General features: G+C 48.2%; 1 protein-coding gene across 1 annotated transcript in view; it reads right to left on the bottom strand.

Annotated features, from left to right (window-relative positions):
* Nucleotides 1-2,580: 2,580 nt before the first annotated feature.
* LOC144602446 (spondin-1-like) overlaps nucleotides 2,581-25,626 on the bottom strand; it is a 175,922-nt gene continuing 152,876 nt past the window's right edge. The window contains exons 9-16 of the mRNA XM_078415593.1: nucleotides 21,750-21,890; nucleotides 19,914-19,989; nucleotides 12,914-13,096; nucleotides 9,693-9,863; nucleotides 7,883-8,050; nucleotides 5,771-5,935; nucleotides 4,735-4,998; nucleotides 2,581-3,220 (exon numbers count right to left, since the gene is read on the bottom strand). Coding sequence (XP_078271719.1) covers nucleotides 3,057-3,220; nucleotides 4,735-4,998; nucleotides 5,771-5,935; nucleotides 7,883-8,050; nucleotides 9,693-9,863; nucleotides 12,914-13,096; nucleotides 19,914-19,989; nucleotides 21,750-21,890 — 1,332 coding nt within the window. The 3' untranslated portion in view covers nucleotides 2,581-3,056. The remainder of the gene's footprint in view (nucleotides 3,221-4,734; nucleotides 4,999-5,770; nucleotides 5,936-7,882; nucleotides 8,051-9,692; nucleotides 9,864-12,913; nucleotides 13,097-19,913; nucleotides 19,990-21,749; nucleotides 21,891-25,626) is intronic.

The raw sequence follows: 25,626 nt of genomic DNA, 5'->3' as shown, positions 1-25,626 counted from the left end.
GCCCTCTAAACCTGTACTATTCATGTACTTATCCAAATGTTTATTCAAGGTTGTGATAGTGCTCATTTCATACACCTACCACCCTTTGTTTGAAAAAGTTATTTGCTTCATAAGATTCTCCTTTTAACCTGTGCCCTCTAGTATTTGACATTTCCACCTTGGGACAAAGTTTATTTCTACTCTAGTTATGGCTCTGATAATTTTATACACTCTTCTGGGCCACTCCAATCCGTATTTTCCTAACCTTGTAATTAATTCCCTCCAATCCCGGCACCATCCTGGTGAACCTTCTCCACACCTTCTCCAAATCAGCCACATCTCTCCTGTAAGGGGGCAGTCAGAACAGCACACAATATTTCAAATGAGCCCCAACCAAAGTTTCCTGCAACATGACCTCTTGACATAAACTCAGCTCTCCAACAGTTGAAGGCAAGTACTTATGAGGATAGGAGCAGGAGTAGGAGTAGGCACCTCACGCCTGCCCCGTCATTCAATACCATCATGGCTGATCTATGCTGGCCTCAATTCCTACTCTGGGCCAGTTCCCCATTACCATCAATTCCTTAGTCTGGCAAATATGTATCTACCTCATCCAAAGTATATCTAATCATCAGGCTTCCATCTCCCTCGGGAGTGGTCCAGTGGCCCAGCTGTGCAGCGGTAGAGGTGCTGCCTTACAGCACCGCAGACCCGGGTTCCATCCTGACTAGAGGTGCTCTCCTTACGGAGTTTGTACTTTCTCCCCGTGACCGCGTGGGTTTTCTCCGGGTGCTGCAGTTTCCTTCTACATTCCAAAGATGTGCAGGTCTGTAGGTTAATTGGCTTCTGAAAAATCGTCCCTGGTCTGTAAGATCGATCGTGTACAGGGATCGCTGAAAAGCATGGACATTCCAGAGGATCACTCCCATTTGAAAGAAACAATTTCTACGCACTAGGTTTAAATAAACACCCTGTAATTTTGCAAACTTATCCGCTTGTTCATGACTCTCTCATTAAACATTTGCACATCTTCTTTGTCACGTCCACCTTAGGATCTTATCTGTTTGAATAAGCTCACACCCCAATCTGGTTTAGTCATAGTCATACAGTGTGGAAAACAGACCCTTCGGCCCAACATGCCCAGGCTGACCAACATGCCCCATCTACACTAGTCCCATATGGCTGCTATTGGCCCATATCCCACTAAACCTATGTGTTGAAAAGAACCGCAGATGCTGTTTGAAATCAAAGGTAGATACAAAATGCTGGAGTAACTCAGCAGGACAGGCAGCATCTCTGGAGAGAAGCAATGGGTGATGGAGTGTGACTCATTCCTTCTCTCCAGAGATGTTGCGTGTCCTGCTGAGTTACTCCAGCATTTTGTGTCCCTCTAAACCTACCCGATCCACATACCTGTCTACATGTTTCTTAAACGTTGCGATAGTTCCTGCCGCAACTACCTTCTCCGGCTGCTCGTTCCATACACCCACCGCCCTTTGTGTAAAATAGCTACCCCTCAGGTTCCATTCACCCACCACCCTTTGTGTAAAATAGCTACCCCTCAGGTTCCCATTAAGTCTTTTCCCCCCTCAACTTTGTCCTCTAGTTCTCGATACCCCGGCTGTGTGCAAAAGACCCTGTGAGTCTACCTTATCTATTCCTCTCATGATTTTGTATTCCTCAAGAAGATTACCCCTTATCCTCCTGGGTTACGTGCTGTAGCGTTCTATGTTGTTTTGAACTCCCAAGGAATATAAACCCGATGTTCTGGAAATGTGCAAGGCACGGCACATCTGCTTATCCCCTCAGCTTGCTTGCTAACCTGTGCTTTATTATTACCATGCATCAGTAATTTGCCCTTTACATTCCCAGCAAAATCCATGCACATGGAGTCATAGAGTGGTGCAGTGTGGAAACAGGCCCTTCGGCCCAACTTGCCCACGCCAGCCAACATGTCCCAGCTACACTAGTCATAGAGTGGTGCAGTGTGGAAACAGGCCCTTCGGCCCAACTTGCCCACGCCAGCCAACATGCCCCAGCTACACTAGTCATAGAGTGATGCAGTGTGGAAACAGGCCCTTTGGCCCAACTTGCCCACGCTGGCCAACATGTCCCAGCTACACTAGTCATAGAGTGGTGCAGTGTGGAAACAGGCCCTTCGGCCCAACTTGCCCACGCCAGCCAACATGTCCCAGCTACACTAGTCAACACGTCCTCACAGAGACAGTGAGAAATTTAAAAACAACAGATATGTTATTGCCATTTTGTTTTAGTAACCGGACAAGTTAAAATATAAACAAAATTATCTATTTTTCTTTTTTTCTTTTTTTAAGACAGGTACAGAATGTGTTATATTACTAGAAGTCACTTATGCCTGCACACACACTCTCTCTCTCTCTCTCTCTCTCTCTCTCTCTCTCTCTCTCTCTCTCTCTCTCTCTCTCTCACTCTCGCTCTCACTCTCATCATGTAACAATGAGTCTTCAAAACACAACTATAACATCAAAAAGGAAATAATGGAAACATTCTGTCGATATTTTGATCAAATCATTTGGGGCATCATGAACGATCCCACAGAATGTAACAAACAATAGGCAAAAGTAAAACTATTTATTTTAATTATTAAGTCTATCGAGTTTTTTTAAAACTTTAATCTTTTTCTTGCTGTGAAAGAACAAACAGTAAATGTTACTTTGATAAGGCATCTAAGTCTTGTATAATAATAAATGAATTTATTTTTGCCTTTTTAAAAAAAAATCTGACAACCAACAGCTAGGGTGGCAAAGGTTTTAACACTGGGAGAAAAGTAACACCGCACACCAGTGTATAAAAATGAAAATAAAATGTAACCACAGGTTAAACAACTCAAATTGCTATCTAATCAGCTTGTGAGTGTGGGTATAAGATGTGTGTGCGTGCATATGCATGTTTGTGTGTACAGTGATATTGAGACATTTATAAATGTTACGGGTACAGAAAGATTTTGTGTCGGAATGTGATATTAAAATATTTTCCGTCACTTTCAGAACAAAAAGCAGTGTGTTTGTGTGTGAGAGTAGACGGCCCTGCCACGCTCCCTAACACGGATGGACATTGCACGCCCGGATCTCCCTCATATCCTTGCAGCCGGTGAGCTGGGAGGTGCGGTGTTTTCTCTTCACTGCCATGAAGCGCTCCTGAATACCTCCACCGCAATACTTGCTGCACTCCGTCCACGCTGTCCATGTCTTCATCTTGCACCCTGAACAAACGGCAGGATTTGCTGTTAGTGCGAAAAGGAACGGCAGGTGCTCTTACGGTCATAAGGTAGTAAGGGGTAGGAGTAGAATCAGGCCATGCAGCCCATCAAGTCTACTCTGCCATTCAATCATAGCTGATCTATCTCTTCCTCCTAACCCCATTCTCCTGCCTTCTCCCCATAACCTCTGACACCTGTACTAATCAAGAATCTGTCTATCTCTGCTTTAAAAATATCCACTGACAGAGCCTCCTCAGCATTCTGTGGTAAAGAATTCCACAGATTCACCACCCTCTGACTAAAGAAATTTCTCCTCATCTCCTTCCTAAAAGAATGTCCTTTAATTCTGAGGCTATGACCTACAGTCCTAGACTCTCCCATTAGTGGAAACTTCCTCTCCACATCCACTCTGCCCAAGCCTTTCACTATTCTGTAAGTTTCAGTGAGGCTGGTTTACACTGAAGATGGACACTGGAGTAACTCAACAGGATGGGCAGCATCTGGAGAGAAAGAATAGGTGACGTTATGGGCTGGGACCCTTCTTCAGACTATTGTACTCAAGAGTATTGTGTCCAGCTCTAGGCACCATGTTATAGGAAGGATGGTGCCAAGCTGGAAAGCGTGCAGAGAAGATTTACGAGGATGTCGACTGGACCTGAGGGCCTGAGCAATAGGGAGAGGTTGAGCAGGCTGGGACTCATTCCTTGGTGCACAGGAGGATGAGAGGTGATCGTATAAAGACTTCAGACTTAGTTCTTCATTATTAGTATAATCTCACTGCTACCATTGGGAAGAAGGTAGCAAAGCCTGAAAATGATGGCCACCACATTCAAGAACTGCTTCTTCCCAGCAACCATGAGATGCACAGTGTCTTGCCTGCAGTAGGGGAATGGAGAAGCATAGGTTTAGATTTAAGGTAAGATTCAATAGGAACCTGAGGGGTACCTTTTTCACACAGAGGGCTGTTCCCATCCTATATCTCTAAACCTAAAACTAAACTTGGGGAAAAAATGATGATTATCGTGGTGTGGCGGTGAATCTGTGAAATTCATTGCCACGGAAGACTGCGGAGGCCAAGTCATTGGGTATTTTTAAGGCGGAGATTGATAGATACTTGATTAGTACAGGAGTGAGGGCTTATGGGGCGTAGGCAGGGGAATGGGGTTGAGGGAAAGATAGAAACATCGAAACATAGAAAATAAGTGCAGGAGTAGGCCATTCGTCCCTTCGAGCCTGCACCGCCATTCAATGTGATCATGGTCAATCATCCTAAATCAGTACACCGTTCCTGCTTTTTCCGCATAACCCTTGTTACCGTCAGCCCTAAGAGCTACATCTAACTCTCTCTTGAAAACTTCCAATGAATTGACTTCCACTGCCTTCTGTAGCAGAGAATTCCAGATTCACAACTCTGGCTGAAAAACTAGATGGGCCATGATTGAATGGCAGGGTAGATTTGATGGGCCTAATTCTGCTCCCATGACATGACCATGAGTCTTCCTCGGGAACTAGGATACCTGTATGTTCAGGGATTCTGGGCTCTCCTCTCATCTCCTTGATCCTTTGCCGCTCTGGAGCTTCCTTCCTACGCCTCTTCTCATCGCCCTGCCTCCTTGAACACCTACGAACTTTGCACTTCTTGCGCTGGATGGTCTCGGGGCACGATTCTCCCCCGAACTGCGGCTCCAGCTTCACCATCCTCGTCCTGATCATGTGCCCCTTTCCGCAGGACTTGTTGCACTCCGACCACTCCGACCACTCCGACACCATGCAATCGGTCGCTGCAATGGAGAAAGCAGGATGAGCCAAGACGCGGGGAATGCAAACAGGCAAAAGCAAAGAGGAGCGCTGCAGGATAACCTGGTGACAGAGACACAAACGTAACTGGAGCGACTCAGCGGGACAGGCAGCATCTCTGGAGAAAAGATATAGGTGAGGTTGCGGGTTGAGACCCTTCTTCAGACAGAGAGTGGGAGAAGGGGAACGTGAGATGTAGACAGTGAGGTCGATGAGGGCGTGGACGACTGCGTGAGGGGAGGGGGAGAACAAAGGACAAAGGGGAATGGGCGTGGGGGGACTGCAGTGAGGGAGGGGGGAGACCAAAGGATGGGAACCCGGCACGGGGGATTGACGTGAGGGGGGTGGGAGGGGGGAGCACAAAAGGAGCTGCCGTGCTTTGTAACTTTGTCAGTGCCGTAGGTGGCCGCTACTTGTACACATTGGGTATGCAAGTATAGAATTGCACTGTGCCTCGTCACATGTGACAAAGTATCCCATCTATTCCTTCCATGTAGAGAGATACAGAACAAATGAATGAAAGATATGCAAAAAATAACAACGATAAAGGAAACAGGCAGTTTTGTTAGCTGTGGGCTAGGTGAAAACGAGTTACAGACAATGGGACTCAACAAGACGACTTTGAAACTAGTATAACGATTGGGGTGGGGAGGGGGTAGAGGGAGAGAGAGAGAGAGAGAGACGTGCGGAGCGCAGGGTCGTGCAGGGAGTGGGATGTGGGCAGCGCAGGGCCGACAGGATGACGTCTCTACTCACGGCATTCAGGCAGCATACACTTCTCCACCTGCTCCAGCTCCTCGTTACAGGCGCCCACCTCGGCTGGGGTCTTCAGCATTCTCCGCCGTGCCCGCATGCCGATGCCGCAGGTCACGCTGCAGTCACTCCAGTCCGACCACAGAGTCAGCATGCACGGGATGGTCTCTGAAATGCAACGCAGCATAGCCATCGGTAACGATGCATTACTCCCACCAAAGTGCAGGTCAAAGATAGGCATAGAATGCTGGAGTAACTCAGCGGGACGGGCAGCATCTCTGGATGGAAGGAATTACTTCTCTCCAGAGATGCTGCCCATTCCACTGAGTTGCTCCAGCATTTTGTCCACACCTTCAGTGTAAACCAGCATCTGCAGTTCCTTCCTTCATGAAGTGTAGGTCAAGTCAGGTCGAGTTTATTGTTTGAGGGAATCAGAGGATGAGGAGGAACGTGCAGGTCTGGTCACTTCGTGGGACGGATGGGAAGACTTTGGTAAGGGGGCAGAGGAGGTTGGCTGGAATGATGAGTAGCAAGGAACTGCAGATGCTGGATTACACTGAAAATAGACACAAAAAGATGGAGTTACTCAGTGGGCCAGGCAGCATCTCTGAAGAAAAGAAATAGGTGACTATATATGAAAGATATGCAAAAAGAAAAAGATGATCAAGGAAAGATAGCCAATTTTATATCTACCATTCCTTGATCATCGTTATTTTTTGCATTTCTTTCATTCATTTGTTCTATGTACTTTCTCTCTCTCTCGTTTCCCTCTCCCCTGATTCTCAGTCATGGAGAAGAGTCTCGACCCGAAACGTCACCTATTCCTTTTCTCCAGAGAGGCTGCCTGACCCGCTGAGTTACTCATGATGAAGGTGGCTTTTAAGAGATATTTAGATAAGAACATGGATATGCAGGGAATGGGGAGACATGGATTTTGTGCAGGTAATTAAAGGGTGGGCTTGGCATAATGTACAGTGCATATATTGTGTGCTGAAGGGCCTGTTACCTTGCTGTGCTGTTCTATGTTGTTCTATAATAAGATTGTGAGAACATTATTCCCACGGTAGGGGTATTGAAAGCATACCATTGGAGACAATGGACTGCTTTTATGCTAAACCCATTTCAGATTAGTAAGGGTGTCAGGGGTTATGGGGTGAAGGCAGGAGAACAGGGTTGAGAGGGAGAGATAGATCAGCTATGATTGAATGGCGGAGTAGGGCCGAATGCCCTAATTCTGCTCCTATAACTTATGAACAAGAAGACATCAGTAAGAGGATGTAAATGAGATCTGAGGGCTCTGGTTTTACGGAGAGTGTGGTTGAGATGTGGAACAGTGGTGGAATCAGGTGCAATGATTACATTTAAAGGGTGTTTAGACTTAAATAGGCAAGGCATAAAAAGATACAGTGTTAGTGTGGGGAAATAGCATTGTGTAGGTGGCAAAGTGGCCAGCATGAAGATGCTGTACAGTGTCTGACTGACTGACTCAGACTGTCTCAGATGGTGGGCTGTCTGACTCTATGACTGTAAGCACTCAGTTTAGTTTACGAAATGTGTAGGAAGGAACTGCAGATGCTGGTTTAAACCGAAGATAGGCACGGTGAGCTGGAGTAACTCAGCGGGACGAGCAGCATCTCTGGAGAGAAGGAATGGGTGATGTTTTTGGGTCGAGATCCTTCTAAGTGTCTCAACCCAAAACGTCACCCATTCCTTCTCTCTAGAGATGCTGCCTGTCCCGCTGAGTTACTCCAGCTTTTTGTACCTGTCCTTAGAGATACAGCTTGGAAACAGGCCCTTCGGCCCACCGAGTCCATGTCGAACAGCGATTCCCGCACTCTAACACTATCCTACACTCACCAGGGACAACTTTTACAAATATACCAAGCCAATTAGCCTACAAACCTGCACATCTTTGGAGTGCGGGAGGAAACCATAGCTACTGGAGAAAACCCGCGCAGGTCACGGGGAGAATGTCTAAACTCCCCACAGACAAGCACCCGTAGTCAGGATCGAACCTGGCGCTGTGAGGCAGCAACTCTACCGCTGTGCCACCGTGCCGGTGTAGTGCCCGTGAGCAAGAGCCCACCTGATCCCCGGGCAAGCCTTGGTACTCACGGCAATCGAGCATCCCGCATTTCTCCAGTTGCACCGTGTCCACTTTGCACATGGAGCCATCCGAGGGGTGCATCTTGACTATCCTCTTCCGGCTCTTAGTGCCCATGCCACAGCTGGCACTGCACACCTCCCACTCTCCCCACTCCGTCACAAAGCACGTGTTGGATGCTGTTGCCCAGGGAGGAAGAGAAAGATCGATCAGGGATCCAGCAAGCGATGTCCTGCCCGGCAACAATTCATTCAGTTTAGTTTTGTTCATCGTCACGTGTACTGAGGTACAGTGAAAAGCTCTCTGTCGCGTGCTAACCAGTCAATGCATGATTACAATCGAGCCGTCCGCAATGTACAGATACATGATAAAGGGAATAATGTTTAGTGCAAGATAAAGTCCAGTAAAGTCAGATTAAACATAGTCCGAGTGTCTCTAGTGAGGCTCAGTTCCACTCTCTAGTTGTTGAAAGAACGGTTCAGTTGCCTGGTAACAGCTGGGAAGAAAATGTCGCTGAATCTGGAGGTGTGCGTTTTCACACTTCTGTACCACTTGCCCAATGGGAGAGGAGAGAGGATGGGAGAGGCAGTGACCGGCCGGGGTGAGACACGTCCTTTGAGGCAGCAACTCCACCGTGCCGCCCTAATCTTCTTTAATCTTTACCGCTCTGAACTTAAAGCCATGCACTCTTGTATTTGACATTTTCACCGTGGGAAATTGGTTCCGACTGTTTACTCTATCGGGAAGTAATGGAAAGCTTGAAGGATTTGCATTGATATATAGCCTAGCAGAAGGCTGGGACATCCTGCAGTAATTTGGAGGCCAAGGACTGCTTTTACACCATAATCATTTCACAGGGTGGATCAGGCTCCAGCCTTTTGGAGTGGTGCAGCAGGTAGAGCTGCAGCTTCACAACTCCAGGGGCCCAAAGTCAGAACGTTTACTCCCAGACTAAAGGGAATAGCTTTAGGTTGAGAGGGGCAAGGTTTAAAGGAGAAGGAGAGGGTGGGGGTGCCAGGTGTGGGAGTGGAGGCAGATACAATGGTGACATTTATTTTAGATAGGCACAAGGTTGTGCAGGGAATGGAGGGATATGGATCACATGCAGACAGAGGACATCAAGTTTAACTTGACATCCTGTTTAGTATGACAATGTGGGCCGAAGGGCCTGTGCTGGTGCTATACTTCTCTGCGTCCTAGGGGTGAGACTGCAGCTTTGCCAAGGTTGCTGTCTAACTGTAAGTACCCTTCTCTCTGCCAGTCTCCTGTACACCACTCCTCTATTCCAGCAGCCACTATTTGTGGGACCTGAGTGATTCAGTTTTAGCTGAAGGAAAGCCACCAAAGGAAATTGTAACAAGAATAGATCGCATGATTGCTGCTTCCACGGTTAAATTGTTGATTGTTTAAAAAAAAGGAGAATGAAAATTAAAAAAAATATCCAGTGAGATTAGGGTGTAACAGGCCAGAATGGGAAGGATCCGTAATAGAGTGGGTGTGGACACGATGTTTCCACTCTTGGGAGAGTTCAGGACCAGAGATCAAAGATCGATCAGGCACGATTGAATGGCAGAGTAGACCTGATGGGCCGAATGGTATATTCTGCTCCTAGACGTATGGAGCGCTGCACTCAACGTGTGAACAGCCAGCTCTGCTGGGACGTGGAGGGGGTCTGTGGTCATGGGTCTGTGGTCGGGGAGGGGGTCTGTGGAGGGGGTCTGTGGAGGGGGTCTGTGGAGGGGGTCTGTGGAGGAGGTCTGTGGAGGGGGTCTGTGGCCTACTTGCAGCCCACCGGCTCTCTTTCCCCTTGAATGCACCTACAGCATTCCTCGTTGACGATGCACTTCTCGGTGCCCTGAGTGGGGAGGGTGCAGACCGAGCCGTCCTCTGGGTACTTCTGGATATATCGCTCCCTCGATCGCATTCCCATCCCGCAGGACTTGCTGCAGGGCGACCAGGTGATCCACTCCGACATCATGCACGTCGCAGTATCTGGGAAAGAGCAGAGAACACGTCAGTGCATGCCCAACAGCCATCCACGCAAGGAGACAAGTGCATGCCCAACAGCCATCCACGCAAGGAGACAAGTGCATGCCCAACAGCCATCCACGCAAGGACACACGTGCATGCCCAACAGCCATCCATGCAAGGAGACAAGTGCATGCCCAACAACCATCCACGCAAGGAGACAAGTGCATGCCCAACAGCCATCCACGCAAGGAGACGTGCAGGTCGTGTAAATGAGGTTGACGTGGTCGCAAAGAACTAGAGATGCTGGTTTAAACCGGAGAAAACAATCCAAGACTGTCCACCTCTCTCTCCCAGTGGCTAACACCTCTAGTCCAGGCATCATTCTAGAAAATCAACACAAAAAGCTGGAGAACTCAGCGGGTCAGGCAACATCTCTGGAGACAAGCGGAAGGTGACATTTCGGGTTCTTCAGACCCTTTTACCAATGTTAGCCGATTAGTAGGTATTCACAGGGTTACTGATTGTGGATGATCAGCCATGATCACATTGAATGGTGGTGCTGGCTCGAGGGGCCAAATGGCCTCCTCCTGCACCTATTTTCTATGTTTCTATTATGTAGGTAGTTTAAATAAGCAAGATGTTAGTCGTTTAATTGTGTAAAACAAGCAGCATAGTGGCGCAGCTGGTAGAACTGCTGCCTCCCAGCGCCAGAGACCCGGGATGCATGCTAACCTCGGGCACTGTCTGCCTGGGGTTTGAGTTAGTTTATTGTCACATGTACCGAGGTACAGTGAAAAGCTTTTGTCGCGTGGTAACCAGTCAGCGGAAAGACTATACATGATTACAGTTGATACAATTTGTACGTGACCGCCTGGGTTCCCTCCAATTTCCTCCCACATCCTCAAAGCCCTGCGGGTTTGCTGGTTAGTTGGCCTCTGTAAATTGCCCCCAGTGTGTATAGTCAGTCAATGTGAAAGTGGGATAACATTGCACTGGTGTGAACGGGTAAATGATGGTCAGCAGGGACAAGGTGGGCCAAAGGGCCTGTTCACATGTTGCATCTTTCAATCAATTGACAAGTGGAAAAGTGACCTAAGTCGCTTTGCAAGATAAAAAAAGACTAATTATTACTCCACCAATTTGTGGCTATTTTAATGGAATGTTGGCCATTACTGCAAGAGGCATGGAACGGAAAAGTAGGGAAATTGTGCTCTATCCGAACAATGCACAGGTGAGACTACACATCCAGAGGCAGGAGAGTTTCATTGTCATATGCACCAACAATTGAGGAATTAAATTCCTACTTGCCTCAGCTTACTAGGCCCATCAACACAAAAACACAAAGATACATTTCATAGGATTAAAAATACAATGCATTTAAAACAGGCAGGTGGGACTAATTTAGATGGGGGCATGTTGGTCGGTTTGGGTAAGTTGGGCCAAAGGGCTTATTTCCCTGCAGTATGTCTCTATGACTAAAGATAGACACAAAAAGCTGGAGAAAAGGAATAAGTGATGATTCGGGTTGAGACCATTCTTCAGACTCTTATAACCCTTGTTATCCTGGGTAAAGGAGTCCACATAATTGGCACCCCATCTACCTGACTATACCAAACAAGTTTCTTCCTGAATAAGCTTGTAAGAACTTTTGCCTGAATTTATCTTTGTACTTACTTCATTTAATTGAGATGCTTCGGGAAGTAAAGTGCTTTACGTCTAGCTATGAATGAGCAGCAAGAGATTGGATTTCTTTAATCTAACTCCTGCTGTGATTTAAATTCCAGCAGAAGTCTCTTGTTTATTCAGTTCCCATGAAAGTGGAGAAACATACTACTTATTCTATTGTCACAAAAAATAAAAAGCAATTTGAAAAGTTTACTTTGGTTTTGAGATACAGCATGGAAACAGGCCCTTCACACCAGCCACCAATCACCCGTTCACACAAGTTCTGCGTTATCCCACCACCGTATCCACATCCTACACTCTAGGGGCAATTTTGCAGAGGCCAATTAACCTACAAACCTGCATGTCTTTAGGATGTGGGGGGAAACCGGAGCACCCGGAGGAAACCCACGCGGTCACGGAGGGGGGGTGTTGCTACGCAACCTCCATTAGGCGAACACACTCGGTCCCACTCCGTTAGCCTACACTGTCCGGGCCGACACTGTCCGGGCCGACACTGTCCGGGCCTACACTGTCCGGGCCGACATTGTCCGGGCCGACAGCGCCCCTGAGCCTAATACGGGACAAGGGCGGTCCCATACGGGACAAACACATTTAGCCCAATATATGGGATGTCCCGGCTAATACGGGACAGTTGGCGACCCTCTGCCTAGGGGAGGTCTGAGGAATGATTTTACCAGGTTGTATGTAAAACAAAGCATTTCACTGTTCCTACATATGTGTGACTGAATCATTGAATCACCATTGGATCATTGATCAAACCCGGGTCTCTAAGGATTGGACACAGGTCTCCAGACAGGTGTTACATCTACGCTGGGCTATCGGAAGATCACATTCACCAGAAGTAATCCCCATTCAAAACATTGCTCCATTGACAGTACATATAACAACTCAACACTCATCATTCTCATGACTGTTGCATTTGAGAGTTCTAATTAGTTTAGTGGTACAGTGGTAGTTAGAGTGGTAGAGCAGTGGTAGTTAGAGTGGTAGAGCAGTGGTAGAGTGGTAGAGTAGTGGTAGTTAGAGTGGAAGAGCAGTGGTAGTTAGTGGTAGAGTAGTGGTAGTTAGAGTGGTAGAGCAGTGGTAGAGTGGTAGAGTAGTGGTAGTTAGAGTGGTAGAGCAGTGGTAGTTAGAGTGGTAGAGCAGTGGTAGTTAGAGTGGTAGAGCAGTGGTAGTTAGAGTGGTAGAGTAGTGGTAGTTAGTGGTAGAGCTGCTGTCTCTCACCTCTATCCTTCCAACCAAACTCTTGTTCCAGAAAGGAACGAAAGGCAAAGCCCTTTAAATCATGTACTTGCATTCACCCTCACCAAAGTTCATCTTTCATTCGGCCTCCATCTTAGAAAGACCATGTGCGCTCTCCGCATCTATTGATTGTAAGGCCTTACCGTCGTCAAGGCAACCTGGTCCCATGCAGGGCTCAAAGTTTTGCGTGTGTGGGCAGGGCACGCTGAGATCCAGCTGTGCTTTGAGCATCCTCTGCCTCATCCGCTTCCCCTTCTCACAGGTGGACGAGCTGCAAGCTGACCACTGTGACCAGTTAGAGTAGATGCAGGTTTCTGGGGTATCGTCTGCAGCAAAGGGTGAAAGAGAGACTGTTACTCACTTAAAGGCACAAGGAACTGCATGTTATGGAATCTGATGCAAAATAAAACAAAGTACTGGAGTAACTCAGCGGATCAGGCAGCATCTGTGGAGGGAATGCACAAACGTTCAGGTCAGGACACTTCTTCAGACCCGCCCTAAAACGTTGTGTCTATTCCCTCCACAGATGCTGCCTGGTCCACTGAGTTCCTCCAGCACTTTGATTATTGCTATTACTCACATTAGCTATTGCCACATATTGCCAAATCACCAATTAAATTCAGTTATCAATTTTCCCTTTTCCCTTATGTTCAGTTGGTTGGAACCTTATTCACACCAGGTTTTAAATGTGTACCTCAGATTACCCCAAAATCCCCAGCAACATCCCTTTCAGTTGATAGAAGTTAAAATGACTCTCAATGGTCAAGTGGGGACTACTTTAGACTTTGGAACATAGAGTTGCACAGCACAGGATCAGACCCTTCAGGCCAAACATGATCCCAAGTTAAACCTTCTGTCTGTGCCTGGTCTATGGTCTTCCATCCCAGCATGTTCACATGTCTACCTAGCATGTTCACATGTCTACCTAAACACCTCTTCAACACAGCAGTTGTATCTGCTTCCACTCCCACCAGTAATGTGTGGTGGTTCTAGGTAGTCACCATTCCTCATGCAAAACACTTGTCCTGCACATCTTCTTTAAACTTTACCCCCTCTCCTTAAATCTTTGCCCTCTAGTCTTTAATATTTCCACCCTGGGGGAAAAGATTCTGAGTGTCTGCCCTATCTATGCCTCTCTAGCAATCGGGAGATCTAGTGGGCCTTGGCGGACTGAGCGCGTGTGCTGTGAAATGGGCGCCGAGTCTACGCTTGGTCTCGCCGATGTACAGGAGACCACATGGGGAACACCAAATGTAGCGGATGAGGTTAGAGGAGGTACACGTGAAGCTCTGTCTCACCTGGAAGGAGTGCTGGGGCCCCTGTATGGAGGCGAGGGAGGAGGTGTGGGGACAGGTGTTACATCTTCTGCGGATGCAGGGGAAAGTACCTGAGGAGGGGGTGGTTTGAGTGCGAAGACAAAAGGGAACCATGTGTTGTAGAGGGATTGGTGTTTGTGAAAGATAGAAAAAGGTGGGGATAGGAAGATAAAAACAGAAACATAGAAAAATAGGTGCAAGAGTAGGCCATTCAGCCCTTCGAGCCAGCACCGCCATTCAATACGATCATGGCTGATCATCTAAAATCAGTACCCCCTTCCTGCTTTTTCCCATATCCCTTGATTCCGTTAGCCCCAAGAGCTCTCTCTAGCTCTCTCTTGTAAACATCCAGTGAATTGGCACTGCACTGCCTTCTGAGGCAGAGAATTCCACAGATTCACAACTCTCTGGGTGAAGATGTTTTCCTCATCTCAGTCCTAAATGGCCGACCCTTATTGGAGGTGACGGAAATGTCGGAGGATGATATGTTGGATGTGGATGCTGGTGGAATGAAAAGTGAGGATCAGAGGATTAGGGGAACTATCCTTGTTCCATCTGGGGGGGAGGTGGAGTGAGAACAGACCTACAGGACACAGATGGGCCCTGGGAGATGATCCATCAATGGCATTTGGGGGTGTCCTCCACCGCATTTGCTCCCAAGATGGATTCCATTCCCAACTCTCAATTTCACCATCTTCGCTGCATCTGCTTCCATTCTTGGTCATCCGAGATGTCCCCGTTCTTTGGTAAACATGGCTTTCCCCTGTTGTCATAGATGGATTCCCCACCCGTGTGCAAACTCCACACAGACAGCACCCGAGGTCAGGATCGAACCCCGGACTCTGGTGCTGTAAGGCAGTGGCTCAACCAGCTGCACCACTGTGCCGTCCAACATGGAGACCTACATGGAGACTTACACCACTGTGTCTCCTACATGGAGACTTACACCACCTACATGGAGACCTACACCACTGTGCCTTCCAACATGGAGACCTCCTTCGCCTTTCATGGAGGTTAAATCCCTCACAACGCTGTGCCTGAAGAATCACAGTAGTATTTACCTCGTGCCCAGGCCACTACTTTTCCTTCAGTCCACATGATCAAAATCAGATTATCTGTTCATGGTCACAATGGTGGTTGTGGGGTCTGGCTGTGAGACTTCAGCAGACTGACCACAGGGATGTCACGGTGGAGTTGCTGCCTCACCGCGCCAGAGACCCAGGTTCAATCCTGACTACGGGTGCTGTCTGTACAGAGTTTGTACGTTCTACCTGTGACCACATGGGCTTTCTCCGGGTGCTTCGGTTTCTTCCCACACCCCTAAGATGTGCAGGTTGGTGGGTTAAATGGCTTCTGTAAAATGCTCCTGGTGTGTAGGATAGAACAAGAGTATGGGGGATCGTTGGTCGGCGTGGACGGTTGGCCGAAGAGCCTGTTTGCACGCTGTATCTCTCAACTAGGGTTGCCAACTTCCTCAATCACAAATAAGGGACAAGGTGACGTCACCGCTCCGCGCCCCACGTGATCTCACCAAGCCAGCGGCCACGTGCTCCCGCTCCACCAATGGCGGCCGCCCGGGCCGGGAGGCCGGTTGCTATGCAACCTCTTTCAGGCGGCCCCCCGGGCCTCCGGCCCTACACTGTCCGGGCCTACACTGTCCGGGCCTACAGCGCCCCCCCCCCCCCCCCGGGCCTAATACGGGACAAGGCCGGTCCCATACGGGACAAACCAATTTAGCCCAATATACAGGATGTCCCGGCTAATTCAGGACAGTTGGCAACCCTACTCTCAACTAAACTAATCAGACTGGTGCTCCACTGCAAGAGGACTTAGTGGGTGTAAATGCTTTGAAAGGCACTCATGCAACATAAATCCTATCTTCTTTCAAATATTGACGTCATTCTTTTGCTTGCTTCTCAGAATATATTCTCTGATCCTATCTCCCCAATGCTTTGAATTTGCAGCTTATTCAATATTTTATATTCCTCAAGGAAGTTATCAACTTTCTACTTTCTAAACTGCAGAATGTGAATCCCTCTACATTTCCTCACAGCTCAATTCCTTTGAAGTTGAGATAATCCTGGTTAATCTCCACAGTGGAATGAAAGTGTGTAGAATGGGGATATACCTAATGCTGAAAGATTGAACTGGCTGGGACTATTTTCTCCAGAATGCCAAGTCAGAGATTAGTGGGTCTCAACAACCCTCACCAACTCCTCCAGATGCACCAAAGAAAGCATTTGATCAGGATGCATCACAGCTTGGTTTGGGAACAGCTCCATCCTAGACCGCAAGAAATCGCAGTGAATTGTAGACGCAACTCAGACCATCACACAAACCAACCTCCTTTCCATTGACTCCATCTACACCTCACGCTGCCTCAGTATTCTCCCCTCTCCCATCTTCCCTCTCCCATCAGGCAAAAGGTATGGAAGTGTGAAAACGCACATCTCCAGATTCAGGGACAGTTTCTTCCCAGCTGTTAACTGGCAACTGAATCATCCTACCACAACCAGAGATCAGTCCTAAACTATTATCTACCCCATTGGCGACCCTCAGACTATTGATCGGACTTTGCTGGCTTTACCTTGCACTAAAAGTTATTCCCTTATCATGTATCTGTACACTGTGAATGACTCGATTGTAGTTATGTTTTGTCTTCTCGCTCGATGGTTAGCACGCAACAAAAGCTTTTCACTGTACACATGACAATAAACAAAACTGAACTGAACTGAACTGTGGTGTAGGGGAATTGGAATGTGATGGTGGTCCATAAGGTTGGGAAAGATTGTTTAGATCTGATGTTTAGAGTTCAGTTTAGTTTCGAGGCACAGCAAGGAAACAGATCCCAAGCTGACCATCGATCACCCATTTACACTGTTCTGTTTTCGTACATGTGACAATAAAACAATATTGACTCTTGATGCATTACAATTCTGAGACTATATTCTGCACTCGGTGTCTTTCCTTGTACTTGAGTTTGGCCTGATTGTATTTTTGGAGAGTATATCTGATCCGTTTGGATAGTACACAAAACAAAGTCTTTCATCCTACCTCCGTAGACTCACTGTGATGGATGTTTCTTTTTTTGTGTTTTGTGTTGGTTTGTGATTGTGTGTGTTATTGCTTATTTTTATTGCTCTTATTGTTGGACTGTTGGAATTTCGCCCAAAAGACTTGTTTTTTTGGATGACAATAAAGGTTATTCTGATTCTGTACACGTGGATAGAATAAACCTCAACCTAGTTGTCGCCCCGACCTCCCAACCTACTTCATTACAGACCAGGCAGTTTTTTTAAAATATCTGCACTTTCTCTGTAACAGTAACATTATATTCTGCACTCTGATATTTTTCTCTTTATGCTACTTGTTGTAATTGTATACGAAGGGATTGTACTCATGTATTATAGTATCTGATTTAACTGGTAGCACACAGGTTTTGCACAATATCTTGGTACACGTGACAATAATTTTAGTTTTTAGTTTTAGAGATACAGCGTGGAAACAGGCCCTTCAGCCCAACGAGTCCGGACCGACCAGCGATCCCTGCACATTAACACTATCCCACACACACTAGGGATAATTTACACATACACCAGGCCAATTAACCTACATACCTGTATGTCTTTGGCGTGTGGGAGGAAACCGAAGATCTCGGAGAACGCCCACGCAATCACGGGGAGAACGTACAAACTCCGTACAGGTAGTCGGATGGAACCCGGGTCTCCGGCAGCAACACTACCACTGCACCACCGCGGCGGTTGAATAATAAATCAACATAATATGAAGATGTGCAAGAACAAATCTTTATTGATCTACTTTTCATGCCTGGGTGTCACTGGTTGTGAAGGTCTGGTGGAGGAGTCTGGTTGAGGAGTGCAGTGAGTTTTGAGAATGGCACAGACAATGAAGACACTGGATGCCAGTGGTAGAGCAAGCTAACGGCCTGGGCAGGCGGTCGGTGAAGGGCAGAAACCCTGGAAGGTGGAAGCTGGAGGAAGGGGCGAGGGCTCTACAGATGGGAGACTGCATGTTTGTAAATGCTTCCGTTGCCTGCTATGTTAAGGACTTGTAGGATAGGAGACAGTTGGGGGAGTCCAGATCCAGGGGTCACACACAGTTTAAGAATAAGGGGTCGGCCATTTAGGACTGAGATGAGGAAAAACTTTTTCACCCAGAGCGTTGTGAATCTGTGGAATTCTCTGCCACAGAAGGCAGTGGAGGCCAATTCACTGGGTGTATTTAAGAGAGAGTTAGATTTAGCTCTTAGGGCTAATGGAATCAAGGGATATGGGGAGAAGGCAGGAACGGGGTACTGATTGTGGAGGATCAGCCATGATCACATTGAATGGCAGTGCTGGCTCAAAGGGCCGAATGGCCTCCTCCTGCACCTCTTTTCTTTGTTTCTGAGACTGGGAAGTGAATCACGGAGAGGAGGTATTTCTTCCTCAGAAACCCACGATCAGTGAGCCACAGCTCAGGAGCTTGGACGGTGAAACCCACGATCAGTGAGCCACAGCTCAGGAGCTTGGACGGTGAAACCCACGATCAATGAGCCACAGCTCAGGAGCTTGGACGGTGAAACCCACGATCAGTGAGCCACAGCTCAGGAGCTTGGACGGTGAAACCCACGATCAGTGAGCCACAGCTCAGGAGCTTGGACGGTGAAACCCACGATCAGTGAGCCACAGCTCAGGAGCTTGGACGGTGAAACCCACGATCAGTGAGCCACAGCTCAGGAGCTTGGACGGTGAAACCTGATGAATGACTTACTGTTCAAACCCATGTGCCACAAAGCAAAGGACCCACCACATCCGTGCCAGCGTTTGGAAGAAGTGCCCGGTTGGTCCCATTCTCCTGCATAAACTGCACAGGCTGAATATCTTTCTTTTTATCCCATTGACAATTCCTGCTGAATCGACTTTCTTTGTGTGCGGCTCTGACCAAATCACAGTTACTGACTGAAAGAGCAACTGCATTTACACTTCATAGCTTCTTACAACAAGTCCTCACGCAAAGACATTTGGACAGATATGTGGACAGGGGCTAGGCTTGAGTTACAGGGAGAGGTTGGGCTGATTGTCACTCCTTTCTTTGGAGCGTCAGTGGCTGAAGGGGTGACATGAGGAGGATGAGGGGTGATCTTATAGAGGTGAGGGGAATAGATCAGGTAGATGCACAGAGTGTCTTGCCCAGAGTAGGGGAATCGAGAACCAATGGGCATTGCTTTAAGGTGAGGGGGGGAAAGATTTAATAGGAACCCGAGGCCTAACCTTTTTTACAGAAAAGGTGGTGGGTGTATGGAATGAGCTGCTGGATGAGGTAGTTGAGGCAAGTACTATCGCAATGTTTAAGACAGCTACATGGATAGGACAGGTTTGGAGGGACATGGGCCAAACGCAGGCAGGTGTCACTAGTGTAGATGGGACATGTTGGTCGGTGTGGGCAAGTTGGGCCGAAGGGCCTGTTTCTATGCTGTATCACTCTGTGCCTCTATGAAAAAATATAATTAAACTAAAACATTTGGACAGATATATTGACAGGAAGGGTTTAGATAGATATGGGCAAAATGCAGGCGAATGGGACTAGCCCAGTATGAGAAACTTGGTTGGCATGGGAAAGTTGGGCCAAAGGGCCTGTTTCCATGCTGTACAGCTCTAAGACAAAGATTCAAAGCCCCATGTCCGACCCTCACAATTACAAAACCAACAAAATGAAGGGAAAGGGAATGAATTCACCAGTGGCACTCGTCTGAAGTAAACTCCTCAATAGAATGGCAGAGCTTAGCTCTGTAATTACCAGGATTCATTAAATGGCCGGCAATTACCTTCATCCTTCTCCTCCTGTTTGAGATCAGAAACGATGTCGTCCACGTTATCAGGCTGGATGTTACATTGTTCCCCCTGTGGAGAGTTGTTGAGAACTTTACAAGAAAGACTAAGGTCAATACAAGCAGAAAATACATCACATGCACAAGAAAAGTATCTTTCTGGCAGTGAAAGCTGCTGGAAATTAGACTCTGGCTTGTGCAATTTAAGGAGACTTTCACTGAATCATTGAAAGAAACAGCACTGAAACAGGCCCTTCGGCCCATCGAGTCCATGGCAACTACCGATCACCTGCTCACTCTGGTTCAATGTTATCCCAGTTTCTCATTCACTCCCTGCACACCGGGTGCAATTTGCAGAGGCCACCAAACATACAAACCAGCACCTTTTTGGGATGTGGGAGGGTTCCATAGAAAACACACGTGGTCACGGGGAGAACGTGCAAACTCCGCACAGACAGCACCCGTAATCAGGATGGAACCCGGGTCTCTGGCGCTGTAAGGCAGCAACTCTACCGCTGCGCCACCGTGCCGCCCGGCTTAGTGTTGGAATAAACACAGTGTGATGAAGGACCTGTTATTGGTGGGTTGGTGTGGAGAAAGTCAGCAGCTACAAATTCCTGGATGTTGACGTAGGGCGGCACGATGGCGCAGCGGTAGAGTTGCTGCCTCACAGCGCCAGAGACCGGGTTCCATCCTGACTACGGGTGCTGTCTGTACAGAGTTTGTACGTTCTCCCCGTGACCTGCATGGGTTTTCTCCGGGAACTCCGGTTTCCCCACACACTCCAAAGACAAACTGCTTCAGAAACCTAAAACTAAAACCGAGCCAACTCTAGTGCTGCGCCTCTTTGCCGCCCATTTTAGAAAACTTAGAACATTTTAGAAATTTTCCGTGTAAATGATGTATAATTTTTTTCTGTGTGTTGGCTGGGTCATATACCTGCGATGCTGCTGCGAGCAACATTCGCACCGTACCTGTATCTCACCGTACCTGTATCTCACCGTAGGTGTATCGCACCGTAGCTGTATCTCACCGTACCTGTATCTCACAGTAGCTGTATCGAACCGTAGCTGTATCTCACCGTACCTGTATCTCACAGTAGCTGTATCGCACCGTAGCTGTATCTCACTGTACCTGTATCTCACCGTAGCTGTATCTCACCGTAGCTGTATCTCACCGTACCTTTATCGCACCTTACCTGTATCTCACCATACTTGTATCTCACCATAGCTGTATCACTACCTGTATCACACCATAGCTGTATCTCACCGTACCTGTATCTCACCGTACCTGTATCTCACCGTAGCTGTATCTCACTGTAGCTGTATCGTACCATAGCTGATTCACACCGTACCTGTATCTCACCGTAGCTGTATCTCACAGTAGCTGTATCTCACAGTAGCTGTATCTCACCGTAGCTGTATCTCACCGTAACTGTATCTCACCGTAGCTGTATCTCACCATAACTGTATCTCAACGTAGCTGTATCTCACCGTAGCTGTATCTCACCATTGCTGTATCTCACCGTACCTGTATCTCACCGTAGCTGTATCTCACCGTACCTGTATCTCACCGTACCTGTATCTCACCGTACCTGTATCTCACCGTAGCTGTATCTCACCGTACCTGTATCTCACCGTAGCTGTATCGTACCGTAGCTGATTCACACCGTAGCTGTATCTCACCGTAGCTGTATCTCACCGTAGCTGTATCGTACCATAGCTGATTCACACCGTACCTGTATCTCACCGTAGCTGTATCTCACCGTAGCTGTATCTCACCGTAGTAGTATACATGATAATAAACGTGACTGGCTTTACATGTTCACGTTACCTTTCTTGCAATTCTGTCTATGATAACTCTAGCCACAGGAATGATCGGTCCACCCTCAGGATCGTAGAAGGGACTCTTCAGATGATCCAAACTGGTTAGAGGCCTGATCCTTTCTTGAGGTTCTGCCTCCTGGTTAGGGGACTGAGGACAAAGGAAATATTAGTTCACAGTACAAAACAAAAGCATGCAGCAATAATGAAGGCAAAGTAAAAATCTCTCAACTCTTTGCCTTCTCCTATCAGATGAGACACTCTGTCTCCCACAAAAATGAAGGCTGTGATTTTGTTTAGAGAGACAGCGTGGAAACAGGCCCTTTGGCCCACCAAATCCGGCCCGACCATCGATCGCCTGTACACTATTTATTTCTTACACAATTTACAGTAAACAATTAACCTACAAACCTTTTGGAAAATGGGATGAAACTGGAGCACCCGGTGAAAACCCACGTGGTCACTGGGCGAACATGCAGTCAGTGCAGACACGCAGACACGCAGACACAGACACACAGACACGCAGACACGCAGAGTGCAGACACAGACACGCAGAGTGCAGACACACAGACACACAGACACGCAGAGTGCAGACACGCAGACACGCAGACACGCAGAGTGCAGACACACAGACACGCAGACACGCAGACACGCAGAGTGCAGACACGCAGACACGCAGACACGCAGACACGCAGAGTGCAGACATGCAGACACGCAGACACGCAGAGTGCAGACACACAGACACGCAGACACGCAGAGTGCAGACACGCAGACACGCAGACACGCAGAGTGCAGACACACAGACACGCAGACACGCAGACACGCAGAGTGCAGACACACAGACACACAGACACGCAGACACGCAGAGTGCAGACACGCAGACACGCAGAGTGCAGACACACAGACACGCAGACACGCAGACACAGACACGCAGAGTCAGTGCAGACACAGACACGCAGACACGCAGACACGCAGAGTGCAGACACGCAGACACGCAGACACGCAGACACAGACACGCAGAGTCAGTGCAGACAACTCCCGCCGTCCTGATCGAACCCGGGTCTCTGGCGCTATAAGGCAGCAACTCTACCGCTACACCACTGTGCTGCCCCCTTGTTTGGGTTCTTGTTTGAACTTGATCATATTTGATGGGAGCTTGTTCAAGATTCAAGATTCAAGATAGCTTTATTTGTCATCCAATATTGGACGAAATTCAGTCACCCACAGTCCAACAATAAAAGCATTAAATAGGCATTAAAATTACACAACCCCAAAAACACACAAAAAAATAAACATCCATCAAAGAAACATCCATCACAGTGAGTCTCCTCCAGTCCTCTCCTCACTGTGATGGAAGGCCACAATGTCTTTCCCTTCTCCTGCCGTCTTCTCCCGCGGTCAGGTTGTTGTGGTTGCAGGCCGCGCCGGACGGTCCGCAGCGGGCCGGCCCAAGGCGAGTCCCAGCCGCTCCCGCAACCTCCGAAGACGGCCGGCTCCGCCGATGATAAGTCCGATCTGGGGCGGGCGAACACGCTGCTGCTGCCGCTGTTGCTGCACGTCGGGGCGGTCGTGGCTCCCGACATTGAAGCCCCCGCCCAGCAGAGAAATATCCCGCGGCATATCTTAGGCCGCGCCGGACGGTGAAATGTCCGCGACCCAAGCCCCGCGATCTGGGGCGGGCGAACACGCTGCTGCTGCCGGAGCTCCCGATGTCGGCATTCACGCGGCCCAAGCCTAAGGTGAGTCGCAGCCGCTCCCGCAGCCTCCGAGGACGGCCGGCTCCGGTGATGGTAAGTCCGGTCCGCGGGCTCTGCGAACCAGAGCCCTGGAGGCCGCCAGCTCCAGGAGTTGGGCCGATGGTAGGCCGCAGCAGGAACGGAGACAACACCCAGAAAACAAAGGTCGGGTCTCCGTTCGGAAGGGACACCTATTTACAATTTTACAGTTCCCCCCCTCCCCCCCACATACACACATAGTACACAAACACAAAAACACCACATCACATCGACAATTAAGACAAAAAAACAACAAAAACACAAAGACAAATGGACCGCAGGTAAGCCGCAGCTGCTATGGCAGCGCCGCCATTTTGGATCACGTGAGTGTCACTAAGAGAGGGCCTGTGTCACTAAGAGAGGGCCTGTGTCACTGAGAGAGGGCCTGTGTCACTAAGAGGGGGCCTGTGTCACTAAGAGGGGGCCTGTGTCACTAACAGAGGGCCTATGTCACTAAGAGAGGGCCTGTGTCACTAACAGAGGGCCTATGTCACTAAGAGAGGGCCGGTGTCACTAAGAGGGGGCCTGTGTCACTAACAGAGGGCCTATGTCACTAAGAGAGGGCCGGTGTCACTAAGAGGGGGCCTGTGTCACTAAGAGAGGGCCTATGTCACTAAGAGGGGGCCGGTGTCATTAAGAGGGGGCCTGTGTCACTAACAGAGGGCCTATGTCACTAAGAGAGGGCCGGTGTCACTAACAGAGGGCCTGTGTGGAGGGGGAATGGTCGGGTTCATGCCCTGACCTAGTTTTACTCAGTGAGGTTATTTCAGTTCAAGGGAAATGGTCCAGAATGAGCGGTGATTAGTAAAATGGTGACTTAATGTAATGACATTGACTTGAATTACAACACAGCAGCTGGTGAAGTGCAATACAGTTATATAAATCTGAATTAAAGTAGGGTCGGTAATTTTAGCCATGAAAATGCTGGATTAACATCAATAGTCCATCTAGTTTGCTAACATTTAGCAGGGAAAGGAAATGTACCATCTGTAACATCACCACGTTTCAGTCCAAGGCCCCAGCAGTCACTGACTCTGAGTTGCTCTCTGAAGAGATGCCACGAGCCATTCAATTCAAGGGAGGGCTGGAAAGGGGTAATAATTAATGACAACCCACACAGCCTCCCCGGCCACTCCCTCTTCTCCCCTCTCCCAACAGGCAAGAGGTACAGAAGTGTGAAAACGCACACCTCCAGATTCAGGGACAGTTTCTTCCCAGCTGTTATCAGGCAACTGAACCATCCTACCACAACCAGAGAGCAGTGCTGAACTACAATCTACCTCATTGGTGACCCTCGGACTATCCTTGATGGGCCTTTGCTGGCTTTACCTGGCACTAAACGTTATTCCCTTATCACGTGCCTACACACTGTGAGCGGCTCGATTGTAATCATGTATTGTCTTTCCACTAACTAGTTAGCAGGCAACAAAAACTTTTCACTGTGCCTCGGTACACGTGACAATAAACTGAGAACTGCTAACATGTATGAATAAAAAGTACAAACCAATTGTTTTAATCGTACACTAACTCTTGTATGTTCCTTCATTTAAAACAGGAATCATTCAGGATTTAATGCCACAATAGTGATCTCGATCAGGTTCCAGCACGGTTTACAAGAAAAGGCATGTAAAGAGAACTGGGTAACGTGTTCCATTTGTCACCAGAATGGTCGGCAATAACCACACACCTTCCTCCATCCTCCACACCACAGAACCGTTGTGATATCAGTCAAACATCACAAGGCCCAGATCATTAATCCATTAATCCATAGAGGGTGCCTTAGCATAGCGGTTGAGTTGCTGCTTTGCAGCGCCAGAGACCTGGGTTTGATCCTGACTGCGGGTGCTGTCTGTACGGAGTTTGTACGTTCTCCTCATGACTTCCGTTTTGCACCATCGTGGTACTCTCCAGTGGACTGGAGAAGAGCTAATATTGTTCCTCTATTTCAGAAGGGAAGTGGAGAAAATCCAGGGAAGTGTAGGCCGGTGATCCTCACCTCAGTGGTTGGACAGCTATTGGAGAGGATTCTTCAGGACAGGATTTTTTCCCTTCTGTAAGAGGATGGGTTAAACTGGGACAGTCCACTGGCTCTGTACCCGGCAGGTGGTGTCT

This window comes from Rhinoraja longicauda, chromosome 18, assembly GCF_053455715.1.
Source record: "Rhinoraja longicauda isolate Sanriku21f chromosome 18, sRhiLon1.1, whole genome shotgun sequence".
NCBI lineage: Eukaryota > Metazoa > Chordata > Chondrichthyes > Rajiformes > Arhynchobatidae > Rhinoraja > Rhinoraja longicauda.
The sequence above is the reverse complement of the archived record's forward strand: the minus strand, read 5'-3'. Positions and strand labels throughout refer to the sequence as shown.